The following is a 15,646-nucleotide window of genomic DNA, read 5'->3' on the forward strand; positions in this document are numbered from 1 at the left end:
GGTTAGAAAAATAGCCCAACCCAAGACCCTGAAAAGTGGATGCAAAGTGCACCTAAGTTCCACAAAGAGCACAGAAGTCGTGATAGGGGAATTCTGCAAGGAAGACCAACACCAGCAATGCAACAACGATGGATTTCCTGACGAGAGTACCTGTGGAACAAGGGGACCAAGTCCAAGAGTCACGATCAAGTCGGGAGTGGGCAGATGCCCAGGAAATGCCAGCTGTGGGTGCAAAGAAGCTGCCACCAGATGGTAGGAGCTGTGGATTCTGCAAGAACGACAAGGACTAGAAACTTCCCCTTTGGACGATGGATGTCCCACGTCGCGAAGAGTTGTGCAGACGTGTTTCCGTGCAGAAAGACCGCAAACAAGCCTTGCTAGCTGCAAGGGTCGCGGTTAGGGTTTTTGGATGTTGCTGTGGCCCAGGAGGGACCAGGATGTCGCCAATTGCATGAGGAGACAGAGGGGGCGTCCAGCAAGACAAAGAGCCCACTCAGAAGCAAGCAGCACCTGCAGAAGTGCCGGAACAGGCACTACAAAGTGGAGTGAACCGGAGCTCACCCAGAGTCACAAAAGAGGGTCCCACGACGCCGGAGGACAACTCAGGAGGTCGTGCACTGCAGGTTAGAGTGCCGGGGACCCAGGCTTGGCTGTGCACAAAGGAAATCCTGGAAGAGTGCACAGGAGCCGGAGTAGCTGCAAAACACGCAGTTCCCAGCAATGCAGTCTAGCGTGGGGAGGCAAGGACTTACCTCCACCAAACTTGGACTGAAGAGTCACTGGACTGTGGGAGACACTTGGACAGAGTTGCTGAGTTCAAGGGACCTCGCTCGTCGTGCTGAGAGGAGACCCAGAGGACCGGTGATGCAGTTCTTTGGTGCCTGCGGTTGCAGGGGGAAGATCCGTCGACCCACGGGAGATTTCTTCAGAGCTTCTAGTGCAGAGAGGAGGCAGACTACCCCCACAGCATGCACCACCAGGAAAACAGTCGAGAAGGCGGCAGGATCAGTGTTACAAGGTCGCAGTAGTCGTCTTTGCTACTTTGTTGCAGTTTTACAGGCTTCCAGCGCGGTCAGAAGTCGATTCCTTGGCAGAAGGTGAAGAGAGAGATGCAGAGGAACTCTGATGAGCTCTTGCATTCGTTATCTAAAGAATTCCCCAAAGCAGAGACCCAAAATAGCCAGAAAAGGAGGTTTGGCTACTTAGGAGAGAGGATAGGCTACTAACACCTGAAGGAGCCTATCAGAAGGAGTCTCTGACGTCACCTGCTGGCACTGGCCACTCAGAGCAGTCCAGTGTGCCAGCAGCACCTCTGTTTCCAAGATGGCAGAGGTCTGGAGCACACTGGAGGAGCTCTGGGCACCTCCCAGGGGAGGTGCAGGTCAGGGGAGTGGTCACTCCCCTTTCCTTTGTCCAGTTTCGCGCCAGAGCAGGGCTGGGGGATCCCTGAACCGGTGTAGACTGGCTTATGCAGAGATGGGCACCATCTGTGCCCATCAAAGCATTTCCAGAGGCTGGGGGAGGCTACTCCTCTCCAGCCCTGACACCTTTTTGCAAAGGGAGAGGGTGTAACACCCTCTCTCTGAGGAAGTCCTTTGTTCTGCCTTCCTGGGCCAAGCCTGGCTGGACCCCAGGAGGGCAGAAACCTGTCTGAGGGGTTGGCAGCAGCTGCAGTGAAACCCCGGGAAAGATAGTTTGGCAGTACCAGGGTCTGAGCTAGAGACTCGGGGGATCATGGAATTGTCTCCCCAATGCCAGAATGGCATTGGGGTGACAATTCCATGATCTTAGACATGTTACATGGCCATGTTCGGAGTTACCATTGTGACGGTATACATATGTCGTGACATATGTATAGTGCACACGTGTAATGGTGTCCCCGCACTCACAAAGTCCGGGGAATTTGCCCTGAACAATGTGGGAGCACCTTGGCTAGTGCCAGGGTGCCCACACACTAAGTAACTTAGCACCCAACCTTTACCAGGTAAAGGTTAGACATATAGGTGACTTATAAGTTACTTAAGTGCAGTGGTAAATGGCTGTGAAATAATGTGGACGTTATTTCACTCAGGCTGCAGTAGCAGGCCTGTGTAAGAATTGTCAGAGCTCCCTATGGGTGGCACAAGAAATGCTGCAGCCCATAGGGATCTCCTGAAACCCCAATACCCTGGGTACCTCAGTACCATATACTAGGGAATTATAATGGTGTTCCAGTATGCCAATGTAAATTGGTGAAATTGGTCACTAGCCTGTTAGTGACAATTTGGAAAGAAGTGAGAGAGCATAACCACTGAGGTTCTGGATAGCAGAGCCTCCGTGAGACAGTTAGTCATAACACAGGTAACACATACAGGGCACACTTATGAGCACTGGGGCCCTGGCTGGCAGGGTCCCAGTGACACATACAACTAAAACAACATATATACAGTGAAATATGGGGGTAGCATGCCAGGCAAGATGGTACTTTCCTACAAGCAGTCCTCTTCTTCTTAGGTTGCAGGAATCGGAGTTCCTAGGTTCTGGGGATTCCCTAAATACTGAATTTAGGGGTGTGTTTAGGTCTGTGGGGTTAGTAGCCAATGGCTACTAGCCCTGAGAGTGGCTACACCCTCTTTGTGCCTCCTCCCTGAGGGGAGGGGGGCACATCCCTAATCCTATTGGGGGAATCCTCCATCTGCAAGATGGAGGATTTCTAAAAGTTAGTCACCTCAGCTCAGGACACCTTAGGGGTTGTCCTGACTGGCCAGTGACTCCTTGTTTTTCTCATTATCTCCTCCGGCCTTGCCGCCAAAAGTGGGGCCGTGGCCGGAGGGGGCGGGCATCTCCACTAGCTGCAATGCCCTGTGGTGCTGTAACAAAGGGGGTGAGCCTTTGAGGCTCACCGCCAGGTGTTACAGTTCCTGCAGGGGGAGGTGAGAAGCACCTCCACCCAGTACAGGCTTTGTTACTAGCCACAGAGTGACAAAGGCACTCTCCCCATGTGGCCAGCAACATGTCTGGTATGTGGCAGGCTGCTAAAACCAGTCAGCCTACATGGGTAGTCGGTTAAGGTTTCAGGGGGCACCTCTGGGGTGTATGTTACAATAAAATGTACACTGACATCAGTGTGCATTTATTGTGCTGAGAAGTTTGATACTAAACTTCACAGTTTTCAGTGTAGCCATTATGGTGCTGTGGAGTCCGTGTTTGACAGACTCCCAGACCATATACTCTTAGGGCTACCCTGCACTTACAATGTCTAAGGTTTTGCTTAGACACTGTAGGGGCACAGTGCCCTCACCTATGGTATAGTGCACCCTGCCTTAGGGCTGTAAGGCCTGCTAGAGGGGTGACTTATCTATACTGCATAGGCAGTGTGAGGTTGGCATGGCACCCTGAGGGGAGTGCCATGTCGACTTAGTCGTTTTTCTCCCCACTAGCACACACAAGCTGGCAAGCAGTGTGTCTGTGCTGAGTGAGGGGTGCCCAGGGTGGCATAAGACATGCTGCAGCCCTTAGAGACCTTCCCTGGCATCAGGGCCCTTGGTACCAGTTACAAGGGACTTACCTGGATGCCAGGGTGTGCCAATTGTGGAAACAAAAGTACAGGTTAGGGAAAGAACACTGGTGCTGGGGCCTGGTTAGCAGGCCTCAGCACACTTTCAAATCAAAACTTAGCATCAGCAAAGGCAAAAAGTCAGGGGGTAACCATGCCAAGGAGGCATTTCCTTACAGCCTGGTCATGCTAAGATCTCTCCAAAACCTGTTATCCGGCCACCACTGTGCCAGGAGCAGGTGCTGGTGACAAGGACCCCTCAAGGTCCAGCCCAAATCCAGAGCCAGGTTCTTGTCAAAGGTCAGGACTAGCTTCAGGCTGGAGCCGAAAACCCAGCCCCAGATCCGCTCCGTTGAGCATCCGGAATATCAAGGGAGGGGCATTCCCAACCCAGCAGTCACCACCTCTAGGGCAATGAGGGAGTCACCAGGTGTCCACAGTGAAGAAGCAGAAGGTGCCACCGCCCAGGCCACCTGTGCGCAGGTGAGCCAGCCGGGGGCAAGAGAGGACCCTGAGACTCATGGGCACCCTCACTGGGTACATCTGTAGGTACAAGAGCCAGGGATACCTGGCACCCTCACTGGGTACATCTGTAGGTACAGGAGCCAGGGATAACTGGCACCACAGCTGGGTACATCTGTACGTACAAGAGCCAGGGATAACTGGCACCTCAATGGGTACATCTGCAGGTACAAGAGCCAGGGATACCTGGCACCCTCACTGGGTACATCTGTAGGTACAAGAGCCAGGGATACCTGGCACCCTCACTGGGTACATCTGTAGGTACAAGAGCCAGGGATAACTGGCACCATCAATGGGTACATCTGTACGTACAAGAGCCAGGGATAACTGGCACCTCACTGGGTACATCTGCAGGTACAAGAGCCAGGGATAACTGGCACCACGGCTGGGTACATCTGTAGGTACAGGAGCCAGGGATAACTGGCACCACGGCTGGGTACATCTGTAGGTACAAGAGCCTGGGATAACTGGCACCATGGCTGGGTACATCTGTAGGTACAAGAGCCAGGGATAACTGGCACCATGGGCTGGGTAAGTCATGGACTCAGGACCCATCCAGCTGCTAGGTTGGGTCCCGTGCAACTGGAACTCTTCCAGCTGCTAGTCGGGGCCTGTGTGACTGCTAGCAGGGGACGGTGCACTGCTATTAATGGACCCATGCAGCTGCTAGTAAGGGGCCTGTGTGACTGCTAGCAGGGGACGGTGCACTGCTATTAATGGACCCATGCAGCTGCTAGTAAGGGGCCTGTGTGACTGCTAGCAGGGGACGGTGCACTGCTATTAATGGACCCATGCAACTGCTAGTAAGGGGCCTGTGTGACTGCTAGCACGGGGCAGCACAGTGTTATTAATGGACCCATGCAACTGCTGGTAAGGGACCTGTGTGCCTGCTAGCACGGGGCAGCGCAGTGTTATTAATGGACCCATGCAACTGCTAGTAAGGGGCCTGTGTGACTGCTAGCAGGGGACGGTGCACTGCTATTAATGGACCCATGCATCTGCTACTAAGGGGCCTGTGTGACTGCTAGCAGGGGACGGTGCAGTGCAATTAATGGACCCATGCATCTGCTAGTAAGGGGCCCGTGTGACTGCTAGCAGGGGACGGTGCACTGCTATTAATGGACCCATGCAGCTGCTAGTAAGGGGCCCGTGTGACTGCTAGCAGGGGACCTTGCACTGCTATTAAAGGACCCATGCATCTGCTAGTAAGGGGCCCGTGTGACTGCTAGCAGGGGACGGTGCACTGCTATTAATAGACCCATGCATCTGCTAGTAAGGGGCCCGTGTGACTGCTAGCAGGGGACGGTGCACTGCTATTAATAGACCCATGCATCTGCTAGTAAGGGGCCGGTGTGACTGCTAGCAGGGGACCTTGCACTGCTATTAAAGGACCCATGCATCTGCTAGTAAGGGGCCTGTGTGACTGCTAGCAGGGGACGGTGCACTGCTATTAATGGACCCATGCATCTGCTAGTAAGGGGCCGGTGTGACTGCTAGCAGGTGACGGTGCACTGCTATTAATGGACCCATGCATCTGCTAGTAAGGGGCCTGTGTGACTGCTAGCAGGGGACGGTGCACTGCTATTTATGGACCCATGCAACTGCTAGTAAGGGGCCTGTGTGACTGCTAGCAGGGGGCAGTGCAGAGCTATTAATGGACCCATGCATCTGCTAGTAAGGGGCCTGTGTGACTGGTAGCAGGGGACGGGGCACTGCTATTAATGGACCCATGCAACTGCTAGTAAGGGGCCTGTGTGACTGTTAGCAGGGGACAGTGCAGTACTGTTAATGGACCCATGCAACTGCTAGCAAGGGGCCTGTATGACTGCTATCAGGGGACAGTGCACTGCTATTAATGGACCCATGCAACTGCTAGTCGGGGCCTGTGTGACTGCTAGCAGGGGACAGTGCAGTGCTATTAATGGACCCATGCAACTGCTAATAAGGGGCCTGTATGACTGCTAGCAGGGGACGGTGCAGTACTATTAATGGACCCATGCAACTGCTAGTAAGGGGCCTGTGTGACTGGTAGCAGGGGAAGGGGCACTGTTATTAATGGACCCATGCAACTGCTAGTAAGGGGCCTGTGTGACTGCTAGCAGGGGACGGTGCACTGCTATTAATGGACCCATGCAACTGCTAGTAAGGGGCCTGTGTGACTGCTAGCAGGGGACGGTGCACTGCTATTAATGGACCCATGCAACTGCTAGTAAGGGGCATGTGTGACTGCTAGCAGGGGGCGGTGCAGTGCTATTAATGGACCCATGCATCTGCTAGTAAGGGGCTGGTGTGACTGCTAGAAGGGGACGGTGCACTGCTATTAATTGACCCATGCATCTGCTAGTAAGGGGCCTGTGTGACTGCTAGCAGGGGATGGTGCACTGCTATTAATAGACCCATGCATCTGCTAGTAAGGGGCCAGTGTGACTGCTAGCAGGGGACGGTACACTGCTATTAATGGACCCATGCATCTGCTAGTAAGGGGCCTGTGTGACTGCTAGCAGGGGACGGTGCACTGCTATTAATGGATCCATGCAACTGCTAGTAAGGGGCCTGTATGACTGTTGGCAGGGGACGATGCACTACTATTAATGGACCCATGCAACTGCTAGTAAGGGGCCTGTGTGACTGCTAGCACGCGGCAGTGCAGTGCTATTAATGGACCCATGCAACTGCTAGTAAGGCACACATGACTAGTGGCACAGGACTGCACCACTAACGGGGCTTGTGCAACAGCTGGTACCGCCCGTGCAGCTGCTGATGTGATTGTGCACTGCTGAATGTGGCCCTGCTGCTACGAGGTGGGGCAACGATGGGCTGCAGTGGGCATGAGAATCGTGGGCTCAGAATGTGGCAGTGTGACTGTGGAGGAGGGATGCAGAGGGAATTCAGAACTTGACCAGTCAAGCTCCGAAGGTGGCATCCTTGGCTCATGATGTGGCAGAACTCGGGGTGTGGGGGGCTGGCTGGGGTGCAGCAGAGTGTGGTGCCCAGGGTATGATTGGGTGGGGTCCCCATGTGGTGGGGGCAGGGCAAGGAGCCTGGTGGCCTCGGGATGTGGAGGCGAAGCTCTGTGTCTGGCCTCCTGAGCTCAGTAATTTGCATTTGGAACCCACCACAAATTGGGGGGCTGAGCTCAGAATGTAAGCCGGTGGGGAGTGGAGGGGGCGGTGGGGGAGTCACTCAGGTTTTGGTGTTCAGTGCCCCTTGTGACCGACTCCTCTCTTCTCAGTGTGGAAAACAGATCCGAGGAGGCGACATTGCGGTGTTTGCCAGTCGGGCTGGGCATGGCGTCTGTTGGCACCCACAGTGTTTCACCTGTGCCCGCTGCACCGAGCTGCTCACAGACCTTATCTACTTCTACCAAGGAGGCAAGATCTACTGCGGGCGACACCACGCTGAGCTGCTGAAACCACGGTGCCAGGCCTGCGATGAGGTAAGTGTGAGTGTGCACCTGCACTCCTGCAGGGGGCGAGGTGAGTGTGCACTCCTGCAGGGGGCGAGGTGAGTGTGCACTCCTGCAGGGGGCGAGGTGAGTGTGCACTCCAGCAGGGGGCGAGGTGAGTGTGCACTCCAGCAGGGGGCGAGGTGAGTGTGCACTCCAGCAGGGGGCGAGGTGAGTGTGCACTCCTGCAAGGGGCGAGGTGAGTGTGCACTCCTGCAGGGGGCGAGGTGAGTGTGCACTCCTGCAGGGGGCGAGGTGAGTGTGCACTCCTGCAGGGGGCGAGGTGAGTGTGCACTCCTGCAGGGGGCGAGGTGAGTGTGCACTCCTGCAGGGGGCGAGGTGAGTGTGCACTCCTGCAGGGGCGAGGTGAGTGTGAGCATGCACTACTGCAGGGGGTAAGTGTGAGCGTGCACTACTGCAGGGGGTGAGTGTGAGCGTGCACTATTGCAGGGGGCGAGGTGAGTGTGCACTACTGGAGGCGGTGAGGTGAGCGTACACTCCTGCTGGGAGCGAGGTGAGTGTGAGCATGCACTACTGCAGGGGGTGAGTGTGAGGGTGCACTAATGCAGGAGGTGAGTGTGAGGGTGCACTACTACAGGGGGTGAGGTGAGTGTACACTCCTGCTGGGAGCAAGGTGAGTGTGAGGGTGCACTAATGCAGGGGGTGAGTGTGAGGGTACACTAATGCAGGAGGTGAGTGTGAGGGTGCACTAATGCAGGAGGTGAGTGTGAGGGTGCACTAATGCAGGAGGTGAGTGTGAGGGTGCACTAATGCAGGAGGTGAGTGTGAGGGTGCACTAATGCAGGGGGTGAGTGTGAGGGTGCACTAATGCAGGGGGTGAGTGTGAGGGTGCACTAATGCAGTGGGTGAGTGTGAGCGTGCACTACTGCAGGGGGCGAGTGTGCACTACTGGAGGGGGTGAGGTGAGCGTACACTCCTGCTGGGAGCGAGGTGAGTGTGAGCATGCACTACTGCAGGGGGTGAGTGTGAGGGTGCACTAATGCAGGAGGTGAGTGTGCAATAATGCAGGAGGTGAGTGTGAGCGTGCACTACTACAGGGGGTGAGGTGAGTGTACACTCCTGCTGGGAGCGAGGTGAGTGTGAGGGTGCACTAATGCAGGGGGTGAGTGTGAGGGTGCACTAATGCAGGAGGTGAGTGTGAGCGTGCACTAATGCAGGAGGTGAGTGTGAGCGTGCACTAATGCAGGAGGTGAGTGTGAGCGTGCACTACTGCAGGGGGCGAGGTGAGCGTGCACTACTGCAGGGGGCGAGGTGAGCGTGCTCTACTGCAGGGGGCGAGGTGAGCGTGCTCTACTGCAGGGGGCGAGGTGAGCGTGCTCTACTGCAGGGGGCGAGGTGAGCGTGCTCTACTGCAGGGGGCGAGGTGAGCGTGCTCTACTGCAGGGGGCGAGGTGAGCATGCTCTACTGCAGGGGGCGAGGTGAGCGTGCACTACTGCAGGGGGCAAGGTGAGCGTGCACTACTGCAGGGGGTGAGTGTGAGGGTGCACTAATGCAGGAGGTGAGTGTGAGGGTGCACTAATGCAGGGGGGCGAGGTGAGCGTGCACTACTGCAGGGGGCGAGGTGAGCGTACACTCCTGCTGGGAGCGAGGTGAGTGTGAGCATGCACTACTGCAGGGGGTGAGTGTGACGGTGCACTAATGCAGTAGGTGAGTGTGAGGGTGCACTAATGCAGGAGGTGAGTGTGAGTGTGCACTACTACAGGGGGTGAGGTGAGTGTACACTCCTGCTGGGAGCAAGGTGAGTGTGAGGGTGCACTAATGCAGGGGGTGAGTGTGAGGGTGCACTAATGCAGGAGGTGAGTGTGAGGGTGCACTAATGCAGGAGGTGAGTGTGAGGGTGCACTAATGCAGGAGGTGAGTGTGAGGGTGCACTAATGCAGGAGGTGAGTGTGAGGGTGCACTACTGCAGGGGGCAAGTGTGCACTACTGGAGGGGGTGAGGTGAGCGTACACTCCTGCTGGGAGCGAGGTGAGTGTGAGCATGCACTACTGCAGGGGGTGAGTGTGAGGGTGCACTAATGCAGGAGGGGAGTGTGCAATAATGCAGGAGGTGAGTGTGAGCGTGCACTACTACGGGGGTGAGGTGAGTGTACACTCCTGCTGGGAGCGAGGTGAGTGTGAGCATGCACTACTGCAGGGGGTGAGTGTGAGGGTGCACTAATGCAGGAGGTGAGTGTGAGGGTGCACTAATGCAGGAGGTGAGTGTGAGCGTGCACTACTGCAGGGGGCGAGGTGAGCGTGCACTACTGCAGGGGGCGAGGTGAGCGTGCACTACTGCAGGGGGCGAGGTGAGCGTGCTCTACTGCAGGGGGCGAGGTGAGCATGCTCTACTGCAGGGGGCGAGGTGAGCATGCTCTACTGCAGGGGGCGAGGTGAGCGTGCTCTACTGCAGGGGGCGAGGTGAGCGTGCACTACTGCAGGGGGAGAGTGTGAGGGTGCACTAATGCAGGAGGTGAGTGTGAGCGTGCACTAATGCAGGAGGTGAGTGTGAGCGTGCACTACTGCAGGGGGCGAGGTGAGCGTGCACTACTGCAGGGGGCGAGGTGAGCGTGCTCTACTGCAGGGGGCGAGGTGAGCGTGCTCTACTGCAGGGGGCGAGGTGAGCATGCTCTACTGCAGGGGGCGAGGTGAGCATGCTCTACTGCAGGGGGCGAGGTGAGCGTGCTCTACTGCAGGGGGCGAGGTGAGCGTGCACTACTGCAGGTGGTGAGGTGAGCGTGCACTACTGCAGGGGGCAGGGTAAGGTGAGTGTACACTCCTGCTGGGAGCGAGGTGAGTGTGAGCATGCACTCCTGGAGGGGGCGAGGTGAGTGTGCACTCCTGCATGTAGCTGTGCTGCTGAAACCACGGTGCCAGGCCTGCGATGAGGTGAGTGTGCACTCCTGCTGGGAGTGAGGTGAGTGTGCTCTACTGCATGTAGCTGAGCTGCTGAAACCACGGTGCCAGGCCTGCGATGAGGTGTGTGTGAGCGTGCCCTACTGCAGGGGGTGAGGTGTGTGTGAGCGTGCACTACTGCAGGGAGTGAGTGTGAGCATGCACTACTGCAGGGGGCGAGGTGAGTGTGGGCATGCACTACTGCAGGGGGTGAGGTGAGTGTGCACTCCTGCAGGGGGTGAGGCGAGTGTACACTCCTGCTGGGAGCGAAGTGAGTGTGTGTGCACTCCTGCAGGGGACGAGGTTAGTAGGCACTCCTGCAGGGAGTGAGGTGAGTGTGCACTCCTGCATGTAGCTGAGCTGCTGAAACCATAGTGCCAGGCCTACGATGAGGTGAGTGTGCACTCCTGCTGGGAGCGAGGTGAGTGGGAGTCTGCACTACTGCAGGGGGTGAGGTGAGTGTGCACTCCTGCTGGGAGCGAGGTGAGTGTGAGCGTGCACTCCTGCATGTAGCTGAGCTGCTGAAACCACGGTGCCAGGCCTTTCGATGAGGAGTGTGAGCGTGCCCTACTGCAGGGGGTGAGGTGTGTGTGAGCGTGCCCTACTGCAGGGATTGAGTGTGAGCGTGCACTACTGCAGGGGGCGAGGTGAGTGTGAGCATGCACTACTGCAGGGGGCGAGGTGAGTGTGAGCATGCACTACTGCAGGGGGTGAGGAGAGTGTGCACTCCTGCAGGGGGTGAGGTGAGTGTACACTCCTGCTGGGTGCGAAGTGAGTGGGAGTGTGCACTACTGCAGGGGGCGAGGTGAGTGTGCACTACTGCAGGGGGCGAGGTGAGTGTGCACTACTGCAGGGGGTGAGGTGAGTGTGAGCGTGCACTCCTGCAGGGGACGAGGCTAGTGTGCACTCCTGCAGGGGGTGAGGTGAGTGTGCACTCCTGCATGTAGCTGAGCTGCGGAAACCATAGTGCCAGGCCTGCGATGAGTTGAGTGTGCACTCCTGCTGGGAGCGAGGTGAGTGGGAGCCTGCACTACTGCAGGGGGCAAGGTGCGTGTGCACTACTGCAGGGGCGAGGTGAGTGTGAGCATGCACTACTGCAGGGGGTGAGTGTGAGGGTGCACTAATGCAGGAGGTGAGTGTGAGCGTGCATTACTGCAGGGGGCGAGGTGAGTGTGAGCGCCCACTACTGCAGGGGGTGAGTGCAAGTGTGCACTACTGGGAGCGAGGTGAGTGTGAGCGTGCACTCCTGCATGTAGCTGAGGTGCTGAAACCACGGTGCCAGGCTGCGATGAGGTGAGTGTGACCGTGCCCTACTGCAGTGGGTGAGGTGTGTGAGCACCCACTACTGCAGGGGGCGAGGTGAGTGTGAGCGTGCACTACTGCAGGGGGTGAGTGGGAGCGTGCACTGCTGCAGGGGGCGAGGTGAGTGTGAGCGTGCACTGCTGCAGGGGGCGAGGTGAGTGTGAGCATGCACTCCTACAGGGGGTGAGGTGAGTGTGCCCTACTGCAGGGGGCGAGGTGAGTGCGAGTGTGCACTACTGCAGGGGATGGGGTGAGTGTGAGCATGCACTACTTGCGGGAGCGAGGTGAGTGGGAGTGCCCACCAGCGCAGGGGGTGAGGTGAGTGTGCATTCCTGCAGGGGGTGAGGTGAGTGTGCACTCCTGCAGGGGGCGAGGTGAGTGTGAGTGCGCACTACTGCAGTGGGTGAGGTGAGTGCTCACTACTGCAGGGGGTGAGGTGAGTGTGCACTCCTGCAGGGGGCGAGGTGAGTGTGAGCGTGCACTACTGCAGGGGGCGAGTGCGAGTATGCACTCCTGCAGGGGACGAGGTGAGTGTGAGCATGCACTACTGCAGGAGGTGAGTGTTGGTGCCAACTACTTCAGGAGGTGAGTGAGCGTGCCCTACTGCAGGAGGTGAGTGTGAGCGTGCATTACTGCAGGGGGCGAGGTGAATGTGAGCCTGCACTACTGCCGGAGGTGAGTGTGAGCGTGCACTACTGCAGGGGGCGAGGTGAATGTGAGCGTGCATTACTGCAGGGGGCGAGGTGAGTGTGAGTATGCACTCCTGCAGGGGCGAGGTGAGTGTGAGTATCACTCCTGCAGGGGGTGAGGTGAATGTGAGCCAGCACTACTGCCGGAGGTGAGTATGAGCGTGCACTACTGCAGGGGGCGAGGTGAATGTGAGCCAGCACTACTGCAGGGAGTGAGGGGAGTGTGAGCGCCCACTACTGCAGGGGGGTGAGTGTGAGCGCGCACTACTGCAGGGGGGTGAGTGTGAGCGCGCACTACTGCAGGGGGGTGAGTGTGAGCGCGCACTACTGCAGGGGGGTGAGTGTGAGCGCGCACTACTGCAGGGGGTGAGTGTGAGCGCGCACTACTGCAGGGGGCGAGGTGAGTGAGCGCCCACTACTGCATTGGGCGAGGTGAGTGTGAGCACGCACTACTGCAGGAGGTGAGTGTGAGCATGCACTACTGCAGGAGGTGAGTGTTGGTGCCAACTACTTCAGGAGGTGAGTGAGCGTGCCCTACTGCAGGAGGTGAGTGTGAGCGTGCATTACTGCAGGGGGCGAGGTGAATGTGAGCCTGCACTACTGCCGGAGGTGAGTGTGAGCGTGCACTACTGCAGGGGGCGAGGTGAATGTGAGCGTGCATTACTGCAGGGGGCGAGGTGAGTGTGAGTATGCACTCCTGCAGGGGCGAGGTGAGTGTGAGTATCACTCCTGCAGGGGGTGAGGTGAATGTGAGCCAGCACTACTGCCGGAGGTGAGTGTGAGCGTGCACTACTGCAGGGGGCGAGGTGAATGTGAGCCAGCACTACTGCAGGGAGTGAGGGGAGTGGGAGCGCCCACTACTGCAGGGGGGTGAGTGTGAGCGTGCACTACTGCAGGGGGGTGAGTGTGAGCGCGCACTACTGCAGGGGGGTGAGTGTGAGCGCGCACTACTGCAGGGGGGTGAGTGTGAGCGCGCACTACTGCAGGGGGTGAGCGTGAGCGCGCACTACTGCAGGGGGCGAGGTGAGTGAGCGCCCACTACTGCATTGGGCGAGGTGAGTGTGAGCCAGCACTCCTGCAGGGGGTGAGTGTGAGCCAGCACTCCTGCAGGGGGTGAGTGTGATAGTGCACTCCTGCAGGGGGTGAGTGTGATAGTGCACTCCTGCAGGGGGTGAGGGGTGAGTGTGATAGTGCACTCCTGCAGGGGGTGAGGGGTGAGTGTGATAGTGCACTCCTGCAGGGGGGTGAGTGTGAGCCAGCACTACTGCAGGGGGTGAGTGTGAGCCAGCAATACTGCAGGGGGTGAGTGTGAGCCAGCACTTTTGCAGGAGGTGAGTGTGAGCCAGCACTTTTGCAGGAGGTGAGTGTGAGCCAGCACTACTGTAGGGGGTTAGTGTGAGCGTTCACTACTGCAGGGAGTGAGGTGAGTGGGAGCACCCACTACTGCAGGGGGTGAGTGTGAACCAGCACTACTGCATTGGGCGAGGTGAGTGAGCGCCCACTACTGCATTGGGCGAGGTGAGAGTGAGCGTGCACTACTGCAGGAGGTGAGTGTGAGCGTGCACTACTGCAGGGGGGTGAGTGTGAGCGTGCACTCCTGCAGGGGGGTGAGTGTGAGCGTGCACTCCTGCAGGGGGGTGAGTGTGAGCGTGCACTCCTGCAGGGGGGTGAGTGTGAACCAGCACTACTGCATTGGGCGAGGTGAGTGTGAGCACGCACTACTGCAGGAGGTGAGTGTGAGCCAGCAGTACTGCAGGGGGTGAGTGTGATAGTGCACTCCTGCAGGGAGTGAGTGTGATAGTGCACTCCTGCAGGGGGTGAGTGTGATAGTGCACTCCTGCAGGGGGGTGAGTGTGATAGTGCACTCCTGCAGGGGGGTGAGTGTGAGCCAGCACTCCTGCAGGGGGTGAGTGTGAGCACGCACTCCTGCAGGGGGTGAGTGTGAGCACGCACTCCTGCAGGGGGTGAGTGTGAGCACGCACTCCTGCAGGGGGTGAGTGTGAGCACGCACTCCTGCAGGGGGTGAGTGTGAGCACGCACTCCTGCAGGGGGTGAGTGTGAGCACGCACTCCTGCAGGGGGTGAGTGTGAGCACGCACTCCTGCAGGGGGTGAGTGTGAGCGCGCACTCCTGCAGGGGGTGACTGGGAGCGCGCACTACTGCAGGGGGTGACTGGGAGCGCGCACTACTGCAGGGTGCGAGGTGAGTGTGAGTGTGCACTACTGCAGGAGGTGAGTGTGAGCCAGCAGTACTGCAGGGGGTGAGTGTGATAGTGCACTCCTGCAGGGGGGTGAGTGTGAGAGTGCACTCCTGCAGGGGGGTGAGTGTGAGAGTGCACTCCTGCAGGGGGGTGAGTGTGAGAGTGCACTCCTGCAGGGGGGTGAGTGTGAGAGTGCACTCCTGCAGGGGGGTGAGTGTGAGAGTGCACTCCCGCAGGGGGGTGAGTGTGAGAGTGCACTCCCGCAGGGGGGTGAGTGTGAGAGTGCACTCCTACAGGGGGGTGAGTGTGAGCGCGCACTACTGCAGGGGGTGAGTGTGAGCGCGCACTACTGCAGGGTGCGAGGTGAGTGTGAGCGTGCACTACTGCAGGAGGTGAGTGTGAGCCAGCAGTACTGCATGGGGCGAGGTGAGTGAGCGCCCACTACTGCATTGGGCGAGGTGAGTGTGAGCACGCACTATTGCAGGAGGTGAGTGTGAGTGCGCACTGCAGGGGGTGAGTGTGAGAGTGCACTCCTGCAGGGGGGTGAGTGTGAGAGTGCACTCCTGCAGGGGGGTGAGTGTGAGCCAGCACTCCTGCAGGGGGGGTGAGTGTGAGTGTGCAATGCAGGGGGGTGAGTGTGAGCGTGCACTCCTGCAGGGGGGTGAGTGTGAGCGTGCACTCCTGCAGGGGGGGTGAGTGTGAGCGTGCACTCCTGCAGGGGGGGTGAGTGTGAGCATGCACTCCTACGGGGGGTGAGTGTGAGCGTGCACTCCTGCAGGGGGGGTGAGTGTGAGCGTGCACTACTGCAGGGGGTGAGTGAGCGTGCACTCCTGCAGGGGGTGAGTGTGAGCGCGCACTACTGCAGGGGGTGAGTGTGAGCGCGCACTACTGCAGGGTGCGAGGTGAGTGTGAGCGTGCACTACTGCAGGAGGTGAGTGTGAGCCAGCAGTACTGCATGGGGCGAGGTGAGTGAGCGCCCACTACTGCATTGGGCGAGGTGAGTGTGAGCACGCACTATTGCAGGAGGTGAGTGTGAGTGCGCACTGCAGGGGGTGAGTG

At 58.2% G+C, this 15,646-nt stretch overlaps 1 protein-coding gene across 4 annotated transcripts in view; it reads left to right on the forward strand.

Moving 5' to 3' along the window:
* The window catches only part of PRICKLE3 (prickle planar cell polarity protein 3), a 99,020-nt gene that overhangs the window by 59,739 nt on the left and 23,635 nt on the right, over positions 1-15,646 (forward strand). For all 4 annotated transcript variants that reach the window (XM_069209310.1, XM_069209309.1, XM_069209312.1 and 1 more), the window contains one exon: positions 7,290-7,493. In XM_069209310.1, the coding sequence (XP_069065411.1) occupies positions 7,290-7,493 (204 nt within the window). The remainder of the gene's footprint in view (positions 1-7,289; positions 7,494-15,646) is intronic.

This window comes from Pleurodeles waltl, chromosome 10 (genome assembly GCF_031143425.1).
Source record: "Pleurodeles waltl isolate 20211129_DDA chromosome 10, aPleWal1.hap1.20221129, whole genome shotgun sequence".
In the NCBI taxonomy this organism is placed as follows: Eukaryota; Metazoa; Chordata; class Amphibia; order Caudata; family Salamandridae; genus Pleurodeles; species Pleurodeles waltl.